The sequence below is a fragment of the Dryas octopetala genome, chromosome 6, assembly GCF_963921425.1.
Source record: "Dryas octopetala chromosome 6, drDryOcto1.1, whole genome shotgun sequence".
NCBI classification, from domain to species: domain Eukaryota; kingdom Viridiplantae; phylum Streptophyta; class Magnoliopsida; order Rosales; family Rosaceae; genus Dryas; species Dryas octopetala.
The window spans coordinates 11,542,442-11,562,460 of NC_141371.1; the positions used below are offsets into that span (position 1 = coordinate 11,542,442).

The window sequence follows — 20,019 nt, forward strand, 5'->3', positions numbered from 1 at the left end:
AGCAACGATGGTGATGACAATGGTGGTAGTGGCGATGGATCAAAGTGGTGATGTCGTTGATGGGGGTGAGGCGGGGGTCATGGTGGTGGTAGTGGCGGCCAGGGCCATCTAGGAGATTTAAAGAGTCCGTTGCAAAAAAATAAAATGGGCCCTTTTTAACAAAGTCTCAAAGAAAATAAAAAAAATTTTTTTTTCTTTTTTACTATTTGTAAATTTTGTGAGTATATTTCCATAAGGGTGGGTCGGTAGCGATTACTATACCACTAGAGCATAACCGACGAACCGATCGACCAACGGCCAAATGACCAATTTGGGCACCGCCCCCGTTATCGACAATCGTTGGTTACCGACATCTTCAAATGCGGTTATTGTCGGTTGGTGTGGTCAATTACCATGGCTCTAACTTAGAAGGAGAGCTTTGAAGCTTAAAATGGGAAAAATGGCTGAAGCAGCCAAAAAGGCAGTGGAAGGAGAGAATCACGGAAGGACCAGCCTTGTCGTCGAAGCTCGCCTTCGCACTAGCCTCGCCGGAGCCTTCGAGCATGCCCAGCCTTGCCGTCGCAACACCACCCGCCGTCACCAGCAACCTAAGAAGAAGAAGATGGTTTCTGGTTGTAGGAGAAGAAGATGATTTTTGGTTGCAAGAGAAGAAGATGGTTTATGGTTGCAGCAACCTAGAAAAAAGAAGAAGAAGATGGTTTCTGGTTGCAGCAACCCAGAAAGAAGAAGAAGAAGGAGAAGGGAAGAAGAACTAAAGAAGAAGAAATGGGATAGGAAGGGTGTCGATCGGTATCGGTATACCGACGAAATAGGATTTCCAAACCGTCCCCGCCACTGCCGACCGTCGAAACGGTAGGCTTACTGCCACTGATGCATCGACGTCCACTTGTCGGAACGATTTTACTCTGAGCGATTGCGTCGGTTGCTGGTAGCGGTGCGGTTGTTCGGTCATTCCAACCCAGCCCTATATTTCCAAGCTTGGTCCAAAATATGGGGCCATGATAGGGATGAGAGCCTTATGCTATCATACCACTTGCACACAAAAGTATTGTATGTGACCATAATGCTTATGTGGTGTCACCAATCAACTCAAATTATAACACTGTACAATTTTTAAGGGTATTAATTAGGGTTTAGACTTTAGAGTTTTAGATATTAATGATTGTATATGTGTTATAATTGAGTGTTTCCAAACACCACGTTTTGTTATGGTCACATACAATAATTTTTTAGCAAACTACATTTTAGTACACCTTAACTTTACATGTTGTTTCAAATTAATACCCTAACTTTGAAAAATTACAAAAAAATACCTCAACTTTCATTTTGTATCAAAATAGTACCTCCATTAGGTTTTTTGTTAGTGAAAACATTATTTACTGATGTGGCAGGGGTATTTTCCTCTTTTACCCACATGTAAAAAAAAAATATTTTTAAAATAACTAAAAATATTAAAACTTTTTTTAAAATAAATATTAAAATAAACTTTTTTTTGTCAAAATTAAAAAAACCCCCACCCTCTCTTCCTTCCTCTACCCAGCACCAACCCCCCCCCCCCCCCCGCCTCTCTCCCCCCAACCTAGCATCGAGTCCCCGACCCACCCCCTCCCCTTCACCCAACCTCGCCCCACCCCTCACCCAAGTCCTACCCACCCCCACCCTGCACCAACCCCCCAGCCTCTCTTCCTCCAACCCAACCTCGAGTCCTCGACCCACCCCTCCCCCTCACCCAAGCCCGACCCACCCCTTCCCGCCCCTACCCCTCTTCCCCCAAACCCAACCCCTCCCCGACCCACTCTCCCTGCTTGTAGAGTTTTTTTTTTATTTTTGAAGATTTTTTTATATTCAATGTATTTTAAAATATAGTGGCAAAAAAAAAAGTTTTTTTTTTCAAATATTAATTTCTTTTCTTCTAAAAAAAAATTACATGTAGAGAAAAGACGAAAATACCCCTATCACTTCAACAAATAACGTTGTTATTAACATAAAACCTAATAAATATACTATTTTGAAATAAAATGAAAGTTGAGGTACTTTTTTACAAGTTTTTAAAATTGAGATATTAATTTAAAACAATATGTAAAGTTAAGGTACTAAAATGTAGTTTACTCATAATTTTTTTACCTTAGAGACAATGGCTTTAGTCGAAGTCGAAGGAGGGGTGGTAGGAATAAGATGGTACTGGCAAGGGTGGTGGTAATGCAATCTAGGCAAAGGCAGAGGAAGTGAAATAGTGAGACGGGGGTGTGGCGACATCAATGACAATGTCAGTGGCCACGAAGGTGGCAAATGGTGGTGGTAGCATCAGTGGTGGGTGTGATTTTTTCCTTAAAATCTCATTTTATTTTGGAAATGATATGTATTAGAGAGGAATTAAAAATCAGAATTGAATTGTGACATTAAATTCCACATTTTTAACCCCATTAAGTTTCAACATTTCCTTGTTGATGATACAAAAGAAAAAAATTTAGAGATTGCAATCACTCAAATCCCAAATTTCCATAAATACCAAATTTATTTTATTCTGTACGTTCTGGTGTACTTAATTACTTACCTTTTTCTTATTTTTTGCTTTGATAAAAAAAGAAAAGAAATTTTGTTATTTTTGGTATGCAAGTTTAACGCTTGTAATAAAAGGAATTGAACCATCATTTCCGTCGCAATTGATCCCAAATTATTACAAAACGAAATGGACAACTACGAAGGAGTAAATTGACGGAATTACCCATTTTCAACTCAACGGTTCCCTTACAAAAGAAAATGAAAAGGGTAATCACAGTCAATTTAACCGAATTGACTGTGCTGAGCGTTCCGTGGGTTTAAACTTTCAGCCAGAACAGAGAGGCTTGGCGGCTTTTGTATTGACCGTCCTCTCTCTGACTCTCTCAATATATATTTTTCACTGCATTATATAATGTATATATATGTGTCCAAATCTCAACAAATATTGATCCAATTTCTGTATTCTGGGTTTGGCTGGAAACCCCAACTTCTTCTGCAATTGGGTATATTCTCTCTTTTTCCAATCTCAACCTTCAATTGAATTATTCTTCAAAGTTTTCATTTTTTTTTTTTTTTTCCCCTTTAATCCTCTGTCTCATGTTTCATGGTTTTAGGTCCTTTTGTTGCCAAATTTATCATTACAGATCTGATAAGAGGTCAGACAATGCACTTTGATTGCTAGAACTCAATCATATTCACTCACTTTTGTAGTTTTTTGGAGAACAAAAAAGTTTTTGGTGTTTGCATTTTCGGGAATGATATTGAGATTTACAACAACCCATTAGAAACTAGAAGATTTTCTCTGAATTATTTATTTACGAACTTGTGGTGGGCTTTGGAATTTCTTAGTAGTCAATGGCTGTGTGGATTTTGCAATGGTTTACTGGTGCTTTCTTTTCTGTTATTTGTTTAATGTGGTATTCCGTTTACACCATTGATTTAAAATGTTGAATGGTCAAGAATATTTTGGCCATGTAGTGATAATAGAATTTGAAGAATGGTGCTTGGTATTTTTCATATATATAGGTTCCATTATGTATTTTTGTTTTTCATAGGGCTGATTTGTTATAGTTTTGTAGGTGCTTATAGAGGGCTTGGGGTTCAAGAAAATGGAGATGTAGTCGTGGGTTTGTCTCAGAAGAGTCTTCTAAGATAATGTTTTCTATTCAGAATTGGAAATGTTCATGGTCTCTGATAGCGACAATTGCTTCTGTTGTGACATTGGCTTCAATAGTTCATATGTTCTTGTTTCCCTTGGTTCCGCCTTTTGATTACTTTAGTCAAGCTCGGAACTCTTGTGTCTCAATTAATGGATCAGCTGAAGTAATTAATGATCATGTTATGGGAAATTTTGAACCATCTTTTGACTTGGATCATCAGTTTCCATCTGACTTGCACAAGGCAGTTGTTTTTCGTGGTGCACCATGGAAGGCTGAGATTGGCCGGTGGCTTGCTGGTTGTCATTCAATTTCAAATGAAGTCAACATTGTTGAGGTAATAATACACATATAATTTCTTCTAAACGAGTAAAGATTTCAGTGAGAAACACCAAGGAAGTTAACTCATGCACACAAGAAGTAAAGGAAACCAGAAACATAAGAGACTAAAACCAGCATGATATAAATGTTTGTAAACTGGAGGTGGGGAAGAAGGGGGTGGGTGTGAAATGCACAAGTCATTCTATGAAACGAGACATGAAAATTGATCAACATGCAAATGCTTTTTCTTTCTTTAAATATAAGCCACACAAATTATAGTGTTCAGGTTAGCATAAACTGTTATTGGAAGAGTATTTATCTTTTCATAACTAATTGTTCTACTGGCAGATAATAGGTGGCAGTGGCTGCAAAAGTGACTGTAGCAGTCAAGGCGTTTGTAATCATGAATTGGGTCAATGTCGGTGCTTTCATGGATATAGTGGTCAGTATAATTTCTTATTATTTCATTTTCCAAATCAGTATCTTTTGAATAAGAATTATGATTCCATTGACAGTTAGCTTTACATTCCCTAGTATCAAAACTAACCTAGTTTATAAGAATATAACTGAATGATATGAAGTTCATTCCAATAAGAATATATCAGCAGATATACTGCTTTTGAATTCTGTTATGCACTTTTATGAATAGCTGACTAATTTTTTTGGCTACTTGCCAGTTGCCAATTTTTTTGGCTACTTGCCAGTTGCCAATGTTTCTAGCTTCTCATTAGTCAAATATAAGAACCACACAACCACAATAAGATATATTTGATATGGAATTCTCGGCTTAAATGTGTAAGGTGAGAGATTTCCAAGTAAGGATATGGATTGAAGAAATACTAGATCTTAATGTCAAAATTTGAGTTAATTATTGCTTATGGAAGTGGCAAAAGTTAAATTTTTGAAACTCATGGTTCTGATATGAAAACATTCATTCAATTAGGTAGGAAAATTGAAAACATTTGAATTGAGACATGTATGGCATGCATGGGTCGATCTTTGAAAGAGATCCTATGAAGAAGTACTTATAAGGGTCTTGGGCCTCTCCACCCATTGCTAATTGGTTTTGGGTTGTATGCTCCAATTTCCTTCATTGCAATGGTAATTTTACTCTGTTAGGTTTTTTTTTTTTTTTTTTTTGAAAATATGGTATTAGTTTAGTAAGCTACTACAGTTAGCTCAATGCTTTTATCTTTTCAGATAAAAATATGATCAATAGAGCTGTAGGCCTTCAGTGACAAATTAACACTTAGGTTTGCATATTTTAGTAGTAGGAAATCCTGATATCTTTGCTTGGCTGGTATTAGAAAATTTCTTTACTTTTTCCCCCACTCCTGGATATAAGGAATATAGATTTAAATGCTGATCAATGGTTTTGTGGTCACCATTTCTGTTGTTTGGCTCCAATTGTTGGTTCCCTAAACCCTACTGCAATACTACAAAGAAAACTTTGTCATTTCATCACTTTCACAGATTTCTTGCATTCTTGTAGCCCTTATGTTCTGTTATTGCGGAAAAACCAGTAACAGTATGCTCTTGTCTGATGAATCATATTCTTTAGATATAATATGTTTTAATTTCACAGGGGAAGGATGCTCTGAGAGACTGCAGCTGGAATGCAATTACCCAGGATCACCAGATCAACCATATGGGAGATGGGTTGTGTCAATTTGCTCTGCTCATTGTGACACAACAAAAGCAATGTGCTTCTGTGGCGAAGGCACAAAATACCCAAATCGACCTGTGGCAGAGGCATGTGGCTTTCAACTGAAGTAAGTTTATCAGATTCTAACTAGGCTACCTCAGTACAACAAGTTATAAAACATTACGTGCACAAATCCTACCATCTGTTTCAGGTTACCCTCTGAACCTGGTGCACCTAAACTGGTTGATTGGGCAAAAGCTGACCTGGATAATATTTTCACAACAAATGTTAGCAAACCTGGATGGTGCAATGTAGATCCTGCGGAAGCATATGCTCTCAAGGTGCAATCCAAAGAGGAATGTGATTGCAAATATGATTGTTTCTGGGGGAGGTTCTGTGAAGTGCCTGTGCTATGTTCTTGTATTAATCAATGCTCTGGACATGGGCATTGCCGTGGTGGATTTTGTCAGGTAACTGTGGTTGTTTTTGCATGAATCTTTCCTTGTTTGTTTGAAAGAGGAACAATCTTGTCAACCATCTTGTTATCACTTACACGTAGATGTCAGAACAACAAACTTAGGACTAAGATGCCATCAGCATATGAAACCAAACTCTGATATTTTGTTAGGAACAAAGATATCATAAGAATGCTAACAAACAGAATTCAGCAAGCTTTTTAGGGAGTGATATCGAATATATTAAAAGTTAATTCAATTCTTGAGACACTTGTTAACATGTACTAGAAAAAGTATAAGGTAACACTATTGCTTTTGGTATATCGAAATTTAATTGGAAATCTAAGAAGGAGAAGTTTTGGCTAATAATTTCACACAACCCATCTGTTTTCCATAGATTAAAAATTGTGCACAAAGCTATTTCTTTTTCTTTTTATTTTTGATGAAATGGGGGCCTGAGGCCCAAGCACAAAGCTATTCCCTTTAACATATTGACTCATTCTTGTCTTTAAATCTTTTAAGCTAGACCATAACTTCAAAAGTATCATTCATATGAGCTTCGTAATGTCATAATACTAAATGGTCTTCTGCTAGTTTTCTAGTTGGATAATTGCAGTCCTAACTTTATACTTTTTCAATACCTTTAATAAGATGACACTGCATTTCAGTATGTTTGACCTTCCTTCAAATGGGACTTTGCTCTCAACATTGTTGACAGTGGTATGATCATTTATTCTAGTATGTATAGTGATTTTTGTCAACTACTCTTTTGCAAATCAGTGGATATTATTTCCTTTGATTTTGGTGAAAAAGTAAAATTAGTAAGATGCATGAGTAAATACAAGTAAGTGTTTCAGGTGTAAACTGCATTTGGGGGATGTCTTATGGTTAATGGTATCCAAGTACTGCTCACAAACAGCAGCACCAAAACTGTGAAATCATTCTTTGTACATACTTTATTTGTTTCTTCTAGATGGTCATACGGTCATACCTAGTATTTTTAATAATAAACATATCCTCCTTTAACTCATCATGTATGAGAATATAATGTTTTTGCAAATGATAACTACTCTTCAATTTTATACATATAACAATATAATTGTCAGGCTGAAAAATGGTCATATTCTTACTAAAGTCCTTGATGTCTGTGTCCGTATTATACTATCCTCTATGATAAGTTCTTTAGATTGTCAACTCCAGCAGTATGAGCATTTGTTTTAACGAGCAGTTGGTCCTTCTTATGAAGTATCCAGTAAGACCCAACCACTTTTTCCCTCTGGGTGTATTGTAAATTCCAGCAGTGGTTCCATCTCATAATCCATTACTCTATTCTTTCTAGAAGATGAAGATAGCAGTTGATGTAATGTTTCAGTAGACATGGCATAGAATGTGAGAATTGAGTGGATGGAGATGTGGGAATGGGACAGAGGCACAAAGTTAGCATTTGAATGTTGAGTGCAAGAATGAGGCTATTGGGCTTTAACATGCAGTTTTTTTTGTTTTTTTTTTCCCAATCAATTAACAGAGACTTGACAGATAATTCAACATGTCAAAATGCTCCAGAAGAGAACAGAAATACTCAAAATTAATCTTTTGCATGAAAATCCATGGTTAACAATATTTGGTGATTACTCTTGGTCTAAGTTGTGTTGTGTGATGTAACTCAGAGTCTCAGACACTCCCAAAGGAAACCAGTTGAAAGTATTTTGGTGACAGAATAATGTACCAAGGATTTTGTGTTGTTTCCTTGCAAGGTCCTTTAATTGCAATATCAATAGATATGTACTTTTTGATAAATAATACAACTAGGTTTTAGCTCTGTTTGCTCCTTTGTCAATAACTCCTACCTTAACTGAGTGTACTTTACAGTGTAACAATGGCTGGTACGGAATAGATTGCAGCATTCCATCTGTTACATCGTCTGTTAGAGAGTGGCCTCAATGGCTTCGGCCTGCTCAGGTTGATGTTCCTGATAATTCACATCCCACAGGGAAATTTGTCAACCTCAATGCTGTGGTGAAAAAGAAAAGGCCCCTTATATATGTTTATGATTTGCCCCCAGATTTCAACAGCCTACTTCTTGAGGTCAGGATTAGCTTAATTTATGATTACGTGATTCATGCCAAGAGCAAGTTTCTTATATTTCTCAATTTATTTCTGTAGGGGCGTCACTTTAGGTTAGAGTGTGTAAACAGAATCTATGAAGAAAAAAATTCAACATTGTGGACAGAACAGCTGTATGGTGCCCAGGTATTACTTGAACTGAAACTGGTAGTCAACTTATACAATTGTTCGATGCTTAGAGTTATTTGTCTGTCCTGTTGCTTGTTTTCAGATGGCACTCTATGAAAGTATCTTAGCTAGTCCATATCGTACATTAAATGGTGATGAAGCAGATTTCTTCTTCGTTCCTGTTCTTGATTCATGCATTATAACTCGCGCTGATGATGCTCCTCACTTGAGTATGCAGGTACGCTTTATGTAAATTTTAATAAAGAAAAAAGCTTTATGTTACTGTTAAAATATGATTGAAATTGCACAGTACCGTTCTCCTAAGGGACAAAATTTGAGCACCAATGAGCACTTATTGCATTCGATGGTTGGATTTAAATACAATGAGTCAAAGTGTTATTAATTTTAGCATTTACAAATTCAATCCAACGATGACTATACATTGTCCCGGTTGCTCAAAATTTGTCCCTCATTTGAATAACTTTGTGAAATTGCAATTTCACATATGCGTTTGCCAAGTCTATTTTCTTTTATGATTTGGCTTTCGTTTACTTACCTGCTTGTTATATGAAACTTTTAGGAACATAAGGGCTTGAGGAGCTCTCTCACTCTGGAATTTTACAAGAAGGCTTATGATCACATTGTTGAACAGTATCTATTCTGGAATCACTCATCTGGAAGAGACCATATTTGGGTATGATGTAAATGAAATAATTACTTAAGTGGGGTGTGGACAAAATTGAAGAGAATGAGTGTTTCTTGTCTTTTCATAGTTCAGAACTTTTTATAATGTGTATGTGCTAATGATGCCACCTCTATATCTGAAGGCAGTTTTTTTCATGGGATGAAGGTGCTTGCTATGCTCCCAAGGAGATATGGAACAGCATGATGTTGGTTCACTGGGGTAACACAAACTCGAAGCATAAGAATTCAACAACAGCCTATTGGGCTGACAACTGGAATGACATTCCTTCTAATCGAAGGGGTAATCACCCCTGCTTTGACCCTGACAAAGATCTTGTACTTCCTGCTTGGAAAAGTCCTGATGTCAAATCTTTAAGCTTAAAACTTTGGGCCAGGTACACATCTGATTGAAAGCATTCTCTCATTCTCTCATTTCCTTGTTTCTTTTTTCCTTTTTTGAGCTTTTGTTACTTTAGTCAACCATGCTCACTAATCCATGGAACAAATGGGAACTATTCAATACATTATTTTCAGGCCTCATGATACGCGGAAAACACTGTTCTACTTCAATGGAAATCTGGGACCAGCTTATGCAAAGGGAAGACCTGAAGCTTCGTAAGTTAACCATATTTGGAAACCTTGTTCTAGGTTGGGTCCATTCAAATTTTTTGTGGACAACCCGTCAAGAGTGTACCTTATCATTAGTTGTTTCCATCCTTCCCCTTTTTCTCTATTACAATTGGAGAAGATTTATAAGCTTTGGGCTGTGTCCATTCAGTTGCCTGAGCAGCTACTGATTTAGATTTATATATTGCAAACTCTACAGAAGATCTGATAAAATTTTTGGGGTATTTATGTAGCTATAGCATGGGTATCAGACAGAAACTGGCAGAAGAATTTGGATCAAGCCCTAACAAGGAAGGGAAACTTGGAAAACAACATGCAGAAGATGTGATTGTTACCCCGCTACGGTCTGAAAACTATCACGAGGATATATCCAGTTCTATTTTCTGCGGGGTATTTCCTGGAGATGGTTGGAGTGGTCGTATGGAAGACAGTGTTTTGCAAGGGTGCATTCCTGTTGTCATTCAGGTAGTGTGATCTGTATCTTGTTCCTTTTCTCTCTTATTAAAGCCTTGGAACATTTAGTTAGATTATCATTTATTGCAACGTGCTTTTCAGTTAGTGGTTGTTGGCATTGTGTCATATTATGAGACTGCATAAGCCCATTTTATCTTTAAGTTCTCAGAATTATAAAGGCTGATGAGCTTTCCTGGTCATCTTTAGAAGCTTTCTATTTCATTCAAACTGGATGCTTCAGAACCATGATAATCTAATAATAATTGCCTATATTTATGTTTGCTCTAATTTGTTCTGTCATGTTTAGGATGGGATTTTCCTGCCATATGAAAATGTGATCAACTATGATAGTTTTGCTGTTCGGATACGTGAAGATGAAATCCCAAATTTGATAAATATTCTTCGGGTAACTTTCTTTAATTGGTACCAATTGTGACTGGAATTTGGCAGCATTAAGCTTACTGATCATTGGACTTCTAATTCCTGTAGGCATTTAATGAGACAGAAATAAAGTTCAGGCTAGCAAATGTGCAGAAAATCTGGCAGAGGTTTCTGTATCGTGATTCTATTATGCTTGAAGCTGAGAGGCAAAAAACTGATTTTGGCCATATGGAAGATTGGGCAGCTCAATTCTCTCAATTAATTGAAGATGATGTCTTTGCAACATTTGTACAGGTGAATATCTTCCTATTCCAAGTAGAAAGATGTTTAATACTCAAATCATTTTCCTTTTGTAATTCATTGTTAGTTGATTTTGACCATTTGAATTTCATTAAATTGGATATCTGCTTCATGTCTTTAAACATTGAAGCAGAGCTGGATTGATGGAAAGTAATCCATCCCTATAAGGTTACTTGTCTCATGTCTGTATGTGAACCTGTTCACCCCTTTCTTGCTCTCACCCTACTCAGGTTTTGCATTACAAGTTACATAATGATCCTTGGAGGCAACATGTTCATGTTAAAAAGGAGTTCGGGTTACCTCGAGAATGTTTGCTTAAAAGCAACTGATCAGAAATGTGCTTACTTATTTGAAGAGATTGCTGCTGCATCTGAAGGGCTCACCAGGTAACAGGAAGCAAGCTAATGAACAGTTGATACTCAAAGGAGAACCTCACTTCATAGAAGCATCCAGTTACATACAATATGAATTTATGAAAGCCAGGTGTTCTGACGTATACTCCACTTCTAAGCCAATTTTGTAACCCAAAGCTATGAGATTTGAGTGTAGGTCTTTGTCTAAATCGAATGACAGTAATTGTTCTTTTTAATTTTTATTTATTCATTTATAAAATAAAGCAAGTGGTTTTTGTTCGTATAATCGATATTTTTGACTAAAGAGAAAATTTTGATATGTTGTTGAAGGGTAAAATGATTGAACCCACGCGAATATGACATTCTTTATAATTATAATAACAAGCTCAATAGTAATAAGCTTAAGAATGAGAACCAGGTTATATAACTGTAAACTTTATGGACAACCAACAAAATTATATTGATGTGACAATATTTTATGAATGAGTTCACATTACAAGTCCACCATTAAACTAAATTCGTTTCTAGCAAATAAAGCTCAGTCACGTAATCTACCATATTAGTTGGTGTCTATAATTTTGGAAAAGTTGAGGTGACTGGCATTTATTATTGTAGTAAATATTATTGACTGCAGTTATTATTTATGCATATCATCATTCAAAGCCTTGCATTTGGGAGCTGCTGCTTCAGCAGAGGCTGAATGTATTGATGATAGCCATCAGGCACAACAGAGTCATTGAGAGGATCCTCCCATGCCTCCTCATAGAGTTTTGGATACACATTACCATCATAGCCACCAAGAATGGAGTTGAGGAAGTGGTCGGAGTAATTGAAAGCATCAACAAGAGCAATGGCATTGGGGCGGAGCTTGGAATACAGAGATCTAAGCTGATCATTGGCAAGTGAAGCTTGCTTGGGGGTGATGCTTTCAGTAGAGAGAAAATCACCCTCATGTTTGTGTATCAGATTCAAAGCATAGATGTTGCACAGCATCTCCAACTGTTGTTTCACAGTTCCCTTGTTCCCATTCCCAGCTATGTGATCTTGCTGCAATGTTTTGTCAATGAACTTGGAAACAACAATTAACTCGCAATGAGCAACTGCAGCCTCAACCAAATCAGGGGAGAGTTCTGAAAATCCCTCCTCTAATGGATTTGCAAACTTGCTAAGGTTTTGAGCACAAGCCCAACACATCCTAATAGCCCTTGCTTCAAATGCTTCATGTATTACATTGGGCCTCAACCAATCCTCAGCTTTTTGAACATTACAGACACATTGGATCAAATGCTCGAAACGACCCATATAACTGTAAGTTGTTGGTCCAATTACATGAGGCTTTAATTTACCAGACTGCAACTGAGAAACAGTCTTCATGAGGAACCTTGCAACCTGCAGAAGCAGTACAACATTGTCTCCTTCATAAGTACAAGCAGGGGCAAAAGTAGCATATAACTCAGGAAGCCCACTGCTAGAAAGGTAACCATGGCCACCACATAATTTCCGGCACTCTTCGATGCCATCAGCAGCTACAGAAGTAGTCAAAGACTTCAAACCAGCAGTGCAGGCATGAGCCTCAGGCAATGTAGAGAAATCACTTGCTTCCAGCTTTTGGGTCAATTCAGTAAATAGGCATTTCAACCACTCACCCACAAATCTGAAAGCATAGGCTGAAGCCAGCAAAGGAAAGAGCCTACTTTGCTGTGTCTTGTAATCAATCACCTGTGTCTCATTCTGTGAATTAGTACCAAATTGTCGACGAACAGCACTGTACCGGGTAGCAATACATACAGCCCTTGATAAAGCAATGGAAGCATCAAACACAATTATTTGGCGAACAAAAATCATAGCTCCATAAACTAGCTGCCTGGGAACATTGGATTCATGTACATATCTTCCTTCTCTTGTAACCTTTGAGACCCTCATGAGCATTTGATTCCTTGGAATGCGCACATGATCAAATCTTAAGAAACCATTGTCCATGGAGTTGAATGCTCCACTTCCAAATTTCATTCCAATATCACCAACTGTTATGCCTGGAAGAGGCAAGTGATCCTCCAAGCTCCGAAGTTGGACAATGAAACCATGCACTCCATGGTCTTGTTGACCATCATCATTAGTAACAAGACGGGCATAAACAACAGCATGTGTGGCAACCTTTCCCAATCCACCAGGCCACCACTTGGTTGAGGTCAGTGTAGGACTATGGATGATGAACTCGTCGGTCTTGGGATCAAAAGTCGCGGTGGTCTCAAGGCCTCGAACATTGGAGCCATGCCCAAGTTCAGTCTGTGCATAGGTACCAATTATGTGCATCTTAGTAGCCAAAGGCAACCACTTGTTTTGCTGCTCCTCAGTAGCTGACCCCTTAATGGCAGGCACAAACATACCCCAGTGAACATACGGATATGCAAGTTCATCCACATAAAACCTTAACAAGGATGCCTCTTCTTCAGAAAGTCCAAGCTCAGTGATCAGTTTCCAGACATGAGCTGCTTTTCTCAGAGAGTTTTTGAACAACTCCTTCCTGCTTATCATGGCAGCTCTGTTGTCCTTTTTAAAGGCCGGATCACTGGCCACCAGGCGAGCAATCCGGCCGGAGACTTGCAAGGCGTGGAGAGAACCAGCCCACACAATCTTCATCTCCTCCACATCAAACTCTGCCTTGCTCCTCTCCTGTGCCAAATGATCCATGCCTTCCATTTTTTTTATTTTTTTTTTTCACACAAACAACACCAAACCTGAAGTTGCAAATGTTCGAAGAACCGACAATCTTGTACTACGTTGTGGGAAACCTTGTGCTCTGGCAATTGTGGCCACCAACCTTAATACTTGAAACTGGCCCATGATGTTCGCTTTCCAATAGCATTACATGTAGAATATTATTGGGTGCAACTAAATTTTCCACATAACATTTGTTTTTATTCAAACAATAATGAGAGGGGACTGAGGACTGAGGAGTGTAGGGGTAAATATTGGAGATTCTCTTTTGTTTAAAAATCAAAACTGGAGATTCAAACTCAACCTTATGCTGGTTGTTTCACTCGTGGAACTATATGCGTTGGTATTAATTGATGGTTTGACAGCGGAGGGAGGCCAGGTTGAGTGTGATGCTTTGGAAGTGGTCCACGAGATGATCGAATGTGGAAGAATTATGTATGGTATGAGAGGGAGAACTGGTGGAGGAAGTTTGTGTGCTATCTCTCGCTCGCCAGTTTCATGTTTTTTTCTTTCCGCGTGTTCTCATTCTTGTAATTTTGAGGCCATCGATTAGCCACTTTTGGTTTAGTTAGTTGACTGTTTGGGTGGAGGAGAGGCATCTTTCGCATAAAATGATGTAAACCCAACAACTACCATCAATATTTAATGAGTGCTGCTATTTGCACACCCTTTTTTTCTCTTTGCACACCCTTTCCTAAAAAAAAAAAAAAAAACCTCAAGGGAAAAGACCCTTATACCCCATCTATTTTTCTTTTTGCACACCCTTCCTAAACAGAAAAAAAAAAAAACACACACCCAAAAATCACACACCCCATCCCCCATCTCCCCCCCCCCCCCCGTACACACTCCCTCACCCACACACCCCATCCCCACCTCTCCTCTCTCCGGCACCACCTCTCCTCTCTCCGGCACACACCCCTTACTCTCAGACAAAAAAAAAAACACACACCCCTCAAAAAAAAAAAAAAAACACACCCGACCTCCTCCCTCCCCTCCACCAAGCCCCAGCCCCGTCGCACCCTCCCTCCAGCCCCGACCCAGCCCGACCTCTTCCCTCCCCTCCACCAAGCCTCAGCCCCGTCGCACCCTCCCTCCAGCCCACCTCCTTCCCCTCCACCCAGCCCGACCTCTTCCCTCCCCTCCACCCAGCCCTGGCCCCACTCTCTCTCCTTCCCTCTCTCTCTTTCTCTGTTAACACACCCGCGCAGCACCTTCTGCACCACCCTGCTCGCAGCAGTACCACCACTGGACCTTCCTCGCGTGCAGGCCGTTCGGTAGTCATCCGCCGAAACCGGCTGGTTCGTTCGGTAGCCATCCGTCGAAGCTGTCAGTTTCGTTCGGCAGTCATTTGCCGAAACCATTAGTTTCGTTCGGTGGTTGTCTACCGAACCAACCGCAGCGACAGAGAAAGGGAGGGAAGAGAGAAGGGAGAGATGAGAGAGGGAAGGAGAGAGAGAGAGAGATGGAGGAGCCGAGGAGGGGCTTCCGGGCTGGTTGTGGTGGCTGTTTTGGGGGTGATGTGGTGATGGTGCATGCGGAGAGAAAGGAAGATGGTGGTTAGTGGTGGCGCGCGGTGGTGGTGCTGCGAGGAAGGTGGTGCTGCGCGCGGTGGTGATTGGGCGAGTGGAAAGGAGAAAGGGGCTGCCGGGCTTGGAAGGAAAAAAAAAACAGAGGGCTGCGTGGGTGGGTGGGTGTGGTCGGGTGAGGGAGATGAAGGGGGGTGTGTGTGGCTGGGTGTGTGTGTTTTCTTTTGTCTGTTGATTGGGTGTGCAAAAGAGAAAAAATGGAGTTGGGGTGTGTTGGGTGAGGGTGAGGGTGAGTGTGTCTTTTCCTTTAATTTTTTATTGTGTTTTTACAAAAGGGTGTGCAAAAAGAAAAAAAAGGGTGTGCAAATAGCAGCACTCTATTTAATATGATCAAAGGGGTCAAAATGAACATTGTAATATGAATATACCAAAGCAAACATGTATTAGGTTACTAAAGCATAGTATCTATATACACACCTCTAAATTTTTCATTTCACACCCTTTTTGAACTATACACATCAGTTTTAGAAGGTGTATTCAATTAAGATTTTAAATGACCTTTGAGGAGTTAAGAAGTCTTAGTGGTATTCAATAAAGACATTAAAGAGTCTATAAATGTCTGGTAGTATTCAATCAAGACTTTTAAAGAGTCTTTAAAAGTAGAACAGTATTCAATTATGACTTTCAAAAAGTCAACAAAAGTTATGTAGTATTCAAAAAGTCATTGACTTATATAGAATTTAAAAATCATTAATGTTAGTTGTTCCACATCTTTTTTCCCACATTTGTATCTCACCTGATGTGTCATTACTTTACTGGAAGGGTATTTCCTTTTTCTTCTTTAGGCTTTATTTTTTAATTTTTAGTGTCCAATGTATGAATACCATGTAAGATGATATGAAATTGTGGTATAAAAATGTGGTAAGTGTAGCATTACTGTTTAAAAATTTATAGACTTTTATAGATTTTGCAGTGTAAATTGTGTTATATCAAAATCATTAATTCTCTAACTTTTACCCTACATATTTCAACGGATTATAAATATTAAATCCAATATAAAAAGTGGTACATTATTTAAAAATAAAACAAATTTTTATTTTTATTTTTCAGAAATAAAATTACCAAACAGTAACAGTATTCCGCATCATTATTGAAAATTTTTCTTCCTCCCTCTCCCTTGCTGCATCACTGCAACCCTCGATCTCTTGGGTTCGTGGGCCACATGGGCAATAGCTTTACCTTCCTCCATACCTCCATGTAACTATGTAAGAGAGTAAGAGAGTCCGACCAAAAAAAAAAACTAAGAGAGTAGAAATCAACTTCTTAAGGTTTGTGGGCGAAAGAGAGGTTTTTGGGTGTTATGTTTTATGCACATCAACTGCATCATGGTCTTCATCATTGATATATGGCCTCCATTTAATCAATGATGATTGCAACTCCAATACTATATATATTACAATATATAATAACAAATTATAATTAGTATATTTTATGAATTATTCCACTAAGAGAAAGGAAAATAACCTGTTGTTTTTTTGTTTGATGCAATTTGCTCAAAAGAAAAAAGTGATTATTTGTTTTAATAAATTATTTTAGTTATACAAATAAAATTCCTAATGCATTAAATTCGACAATACTCCAACTTTATTTTATTTGTTTTAATTTATTTTAAAATTCGACAATACTCCCAACTTTGAAGCAGTAACTCATTCCTAATGCATTAATCCTTAAACCCATTCAAGTCCCAAATTTGATTCACACTCATACGGCACATTATACACAGAGAAAGAAAGATAGCTGGGTTCTCTATCAAACGCGGAACGTCTGGAGCCAGAGCCCCGACCTTCTCGTGGCGACATAGGGTCTTCTTCTTTACAGAGAGAGAGAGAGAGAGAGAGAGAGAGAGAGAGAGAGAGAGAGGGCCGGGTCAGTGGAAGTATGGGTCAAGGATGAAAAAATGGGTAAAATCACCAAAATATCGGCTGAAATATCAGCGACTGTGAAATTGTGAATAGACTAAGGAATCGAATTTAGCAAATTTCCATGAAATTTATTCGAAATTTCCATTTTTTTGAGGTTTCGAAATATTACTAAATCGAAATTGTCAAAATTTTGTTAAAAGTTATAATTATTTTAGTTTAAATTTCTAACAAATTGAAATTTTTCTCGAAATTTTCATATGTTTAAACTCTTGAAATCCAAAAATTAATATCTTGGAATAAACTCTTTATAAAAAAGCTGAAATAGTAAAGAGAACAAAAAAAAAAAAAAAGGGGCTGTCATTTGCACACAATTTCTCTTCTCATTACACACCCTTATTTCTTTTTTAATTTTATATTTTCTCATTAAACACCCTAATTTTTTCCAAAAACCTACACTATACCAAAAAAAAAAAAAAAACTCACACTATACAAAAAAAAAAAAAAAAACCCAAGTGCAGAGACCTACCCCGTCTGCAGCCTCCCTCTTCGTCGCCAGACTTCGTCAACCTCATCGTCGACACAACAGAGCGTCTCCTCTTCCTCCCCCTTTTTTTCTCTTTCTCTTTCCTTCTCTCTCTTTCTATTTCTCTTTCTCCTTCTTCGCACCCTCCCTGTCGGAATGAAACGCCGGCCTCCAAATCGAAGGTTCCAAAGTTGTGTAACACATAATCATCTTATAAATGGAGAGCATTGGCAACATAACTACTAATCTCAACAATCTCCAATTAAAAAAGTACGGACTCTATCAATTGAGTATGAGACCTCGAAATTTTTTTCTAAATGATTTTGGGACAATGATAATTTTTGGTGGATTTATGAATTATTCGAGGTTAATAAAATTTTTGGAGAATTATTAGAGGTTGTTAGAATTTTGATTAAAAATTTTGAAAGTCAAATCCTGAAATTGAGGTCATAGGAAGGTAAATGCTACCCAAGAGGAGTCCGTATAATTTTTCGGAATATTTTTTAGACTCCCGAGCGATTTTTATTGAAAATATAAAATTAGAGAATTAAAAAAAAATAAAAAATACAAAAAATGCTGACGTGGTCATGTATAGAGAAAGCGTGAAAATTAAGTTGGAGAAAGAGAGAGAGAGAGAGAGAGAGAGAGAGAGAGAGAGAGAGAGAGAGAGAGAGAGAGAGAGAGAGAGAGAGAGAGAAAAAGAGCACCTTGTATGGTGACTACATAATCGTACTAAGTTATTAACTAAGGGGGTGTCATTTATGGCATTTGGGTTAGGTTAGAATTGTAATAGAATAAATGTGAGTGAGAGAGATATGTATAATGAGTTGAAAAATAATGTGTATATAACAGCCCTCTTAATTAAAATTGTTGTTTCTCATAAACTAGGATAAAGAAATAGAAAATTACATTTAAATTAATAAAATTTCAATATTATATGATAGTCAATGTGAATTTTCTTTTTCTAATAAATGTCAATGATTTTTAAAATTTTGGCTTATTCGCACAAATACTTCTTAAATGTAACTTTAATTATTATTTTGCCCAATTCACTTGCCGATATTATGTATTGATGCGTTGAAAATATCAATTTGCTAATTTTATTTGTTTTATTATTTATGGATGTAAAATTATGATGTTGTAATTGATTTAGTTTAGGGTATAAAAATAAGGTTGTAACATATATAAATAAAATTTAGGGTTTAGAATTAGGATATATAAATGAGATTAACATCGATTTGGTAGTAGGAGGAGTTTCCTTTGTATTTTTCCTATGAAAAATAGGGTTTGTTGCTTGAGTAAAGAACGTAGTTGTTGGGTTACTTACTAGTTACTTGTGTATTTATTTATTTATTTATATTTTTTGGTAAAAGGGGGGGCCAAAGGCCCAGAGACAACAAACTACAAAACAAAACGAGGCCTGACAACACCAGCTAGGTCCTCAAAAAGTCTATCATGCACTAATGCAGGAGGACAATCAAGAAAATGAAAACCAGGGCCCACAGAGAGACCAAACTCAGCAACCCCATCAGCCAACATATTCATCTCACGATAAACATGCTTGATTAGACAAGACCAAGCAAGGCCCACCAGATTTTGACAGCCCAGAACTAGAGTTGCCAACGGATGAAACTCTTCAACAGGATTTCGAGTAGAGGGGGGCTATGCACACCACCATTTTGTGCTGAGTTGACCACCCTTGCTGAGTTCACCACCCCCATGTATAATTTTTTTAATTTCTACTGAGTTAACCACCCTAAAATGACAGAAATACCCCTAATTTCACAAAATACATCATTTTTACTATCTAAACCCACCTACCCCACCCAAAACAAACCCCCACCAGTATACCCCACCCTTGCCTACCCGCAGACCCCACCCCCTGGCCTACCCGCAGACCCCACCCCCGCCTACACGCCACCAGTCGCCGGTCCTCCCCGCCGTCGCCGTTCCTCCCCGCCGTCGCCGGTCCTCCCCTCCACCGCCGATTCCTCCTCTGCAATTTCAGGTGGTTGCTTTCTCCCTCTTACTCTCCCTTACTCACTCTCTGTCAACACTGAAATTTTCGGGTTTAGGGTTGTATAATGCATTAATATATATATTTGGCATTCCAATTACACAGATATGTGATATTTTAAAGAAATTAGAATGAGATTTTGAAAGTGGGTGTCTGCAAAATAGGATCTGATTTCGAATTTCATTCGGTACTAGTGTACCGAA

The 20,019-nt window shown here is 38.1% G+C and overlaps 1 protein-coding gene and 1 pseudogene across 3 annotated transcripts; one reads left to right on the forward strand and one right to left on the reverse strand.

Annotated features, from left to right (window-relative positions):
- Window positions 1-2,894: 2,894 nt before the first annotated feature.
- Window positions 2,895-11,390, forward strand: LOC147282386 (exostosin family protein). Of its 3 annotated transcripts, XM_086249109.1 has the most exons (16): window positions 2,935-3,005; window positions 3,117-3,158; window positions 3,582-3,996; window positions 4,329-4,422; window positions 5,566-5,752; window positions 5,837-6,095; window positions 7,950-8,165; window positions 8,244-8,330; window positions 8,416-8,550; window positions 8,893-9,006; window positions 9,144-9,391; window positions 9,531-9,611; window positions 9,857-10,088; window positions 10,384-10,482; window positions 10,566-10,751; window positions 10,988-11,390. In XM_086249109.1, exons 3-16 carry the CDS (start codon window positions 3,658-3,660, stop codon window positions 11,084-11,086), a joined length of 2,376 nt encoding a protein of 791 aa, XP_086105235.1. In that variant the 5' UTR covers window positions 2,935-3,005; window positions 3,117-3,158; window positions 3,582-3,657; the 3' UTR covers window positions 11,087-11,390. The 3 variants fall into 3 exon arrangements, with proteins under 3 accessions (XP_086105236.1, XP_086105235.1, XP_086105237.1); XM_086249110.1 differs by lacking the exon at window positions 3,117-3,158 and having other exon boundaries at window positions 2,895-3,005; XM_086249111.1 differs by lacking the exons at window positions 2,935-3,005; window positions 3,117-3,158 and having other exon boundaries at window positions 3,574-3,996.
- A 118-nt stretch (window positions 11,391-11,508) lies between these two features.
- Window positions 11,509-13,976, reverse strand: LOC147282387 (peroxisomal acyl-coenzyme A oxidase 1 pseudogene; annotated as a pseudogene).
- Window positions 13,977-20,019: the final 6,043 nt, after the last annotated feature.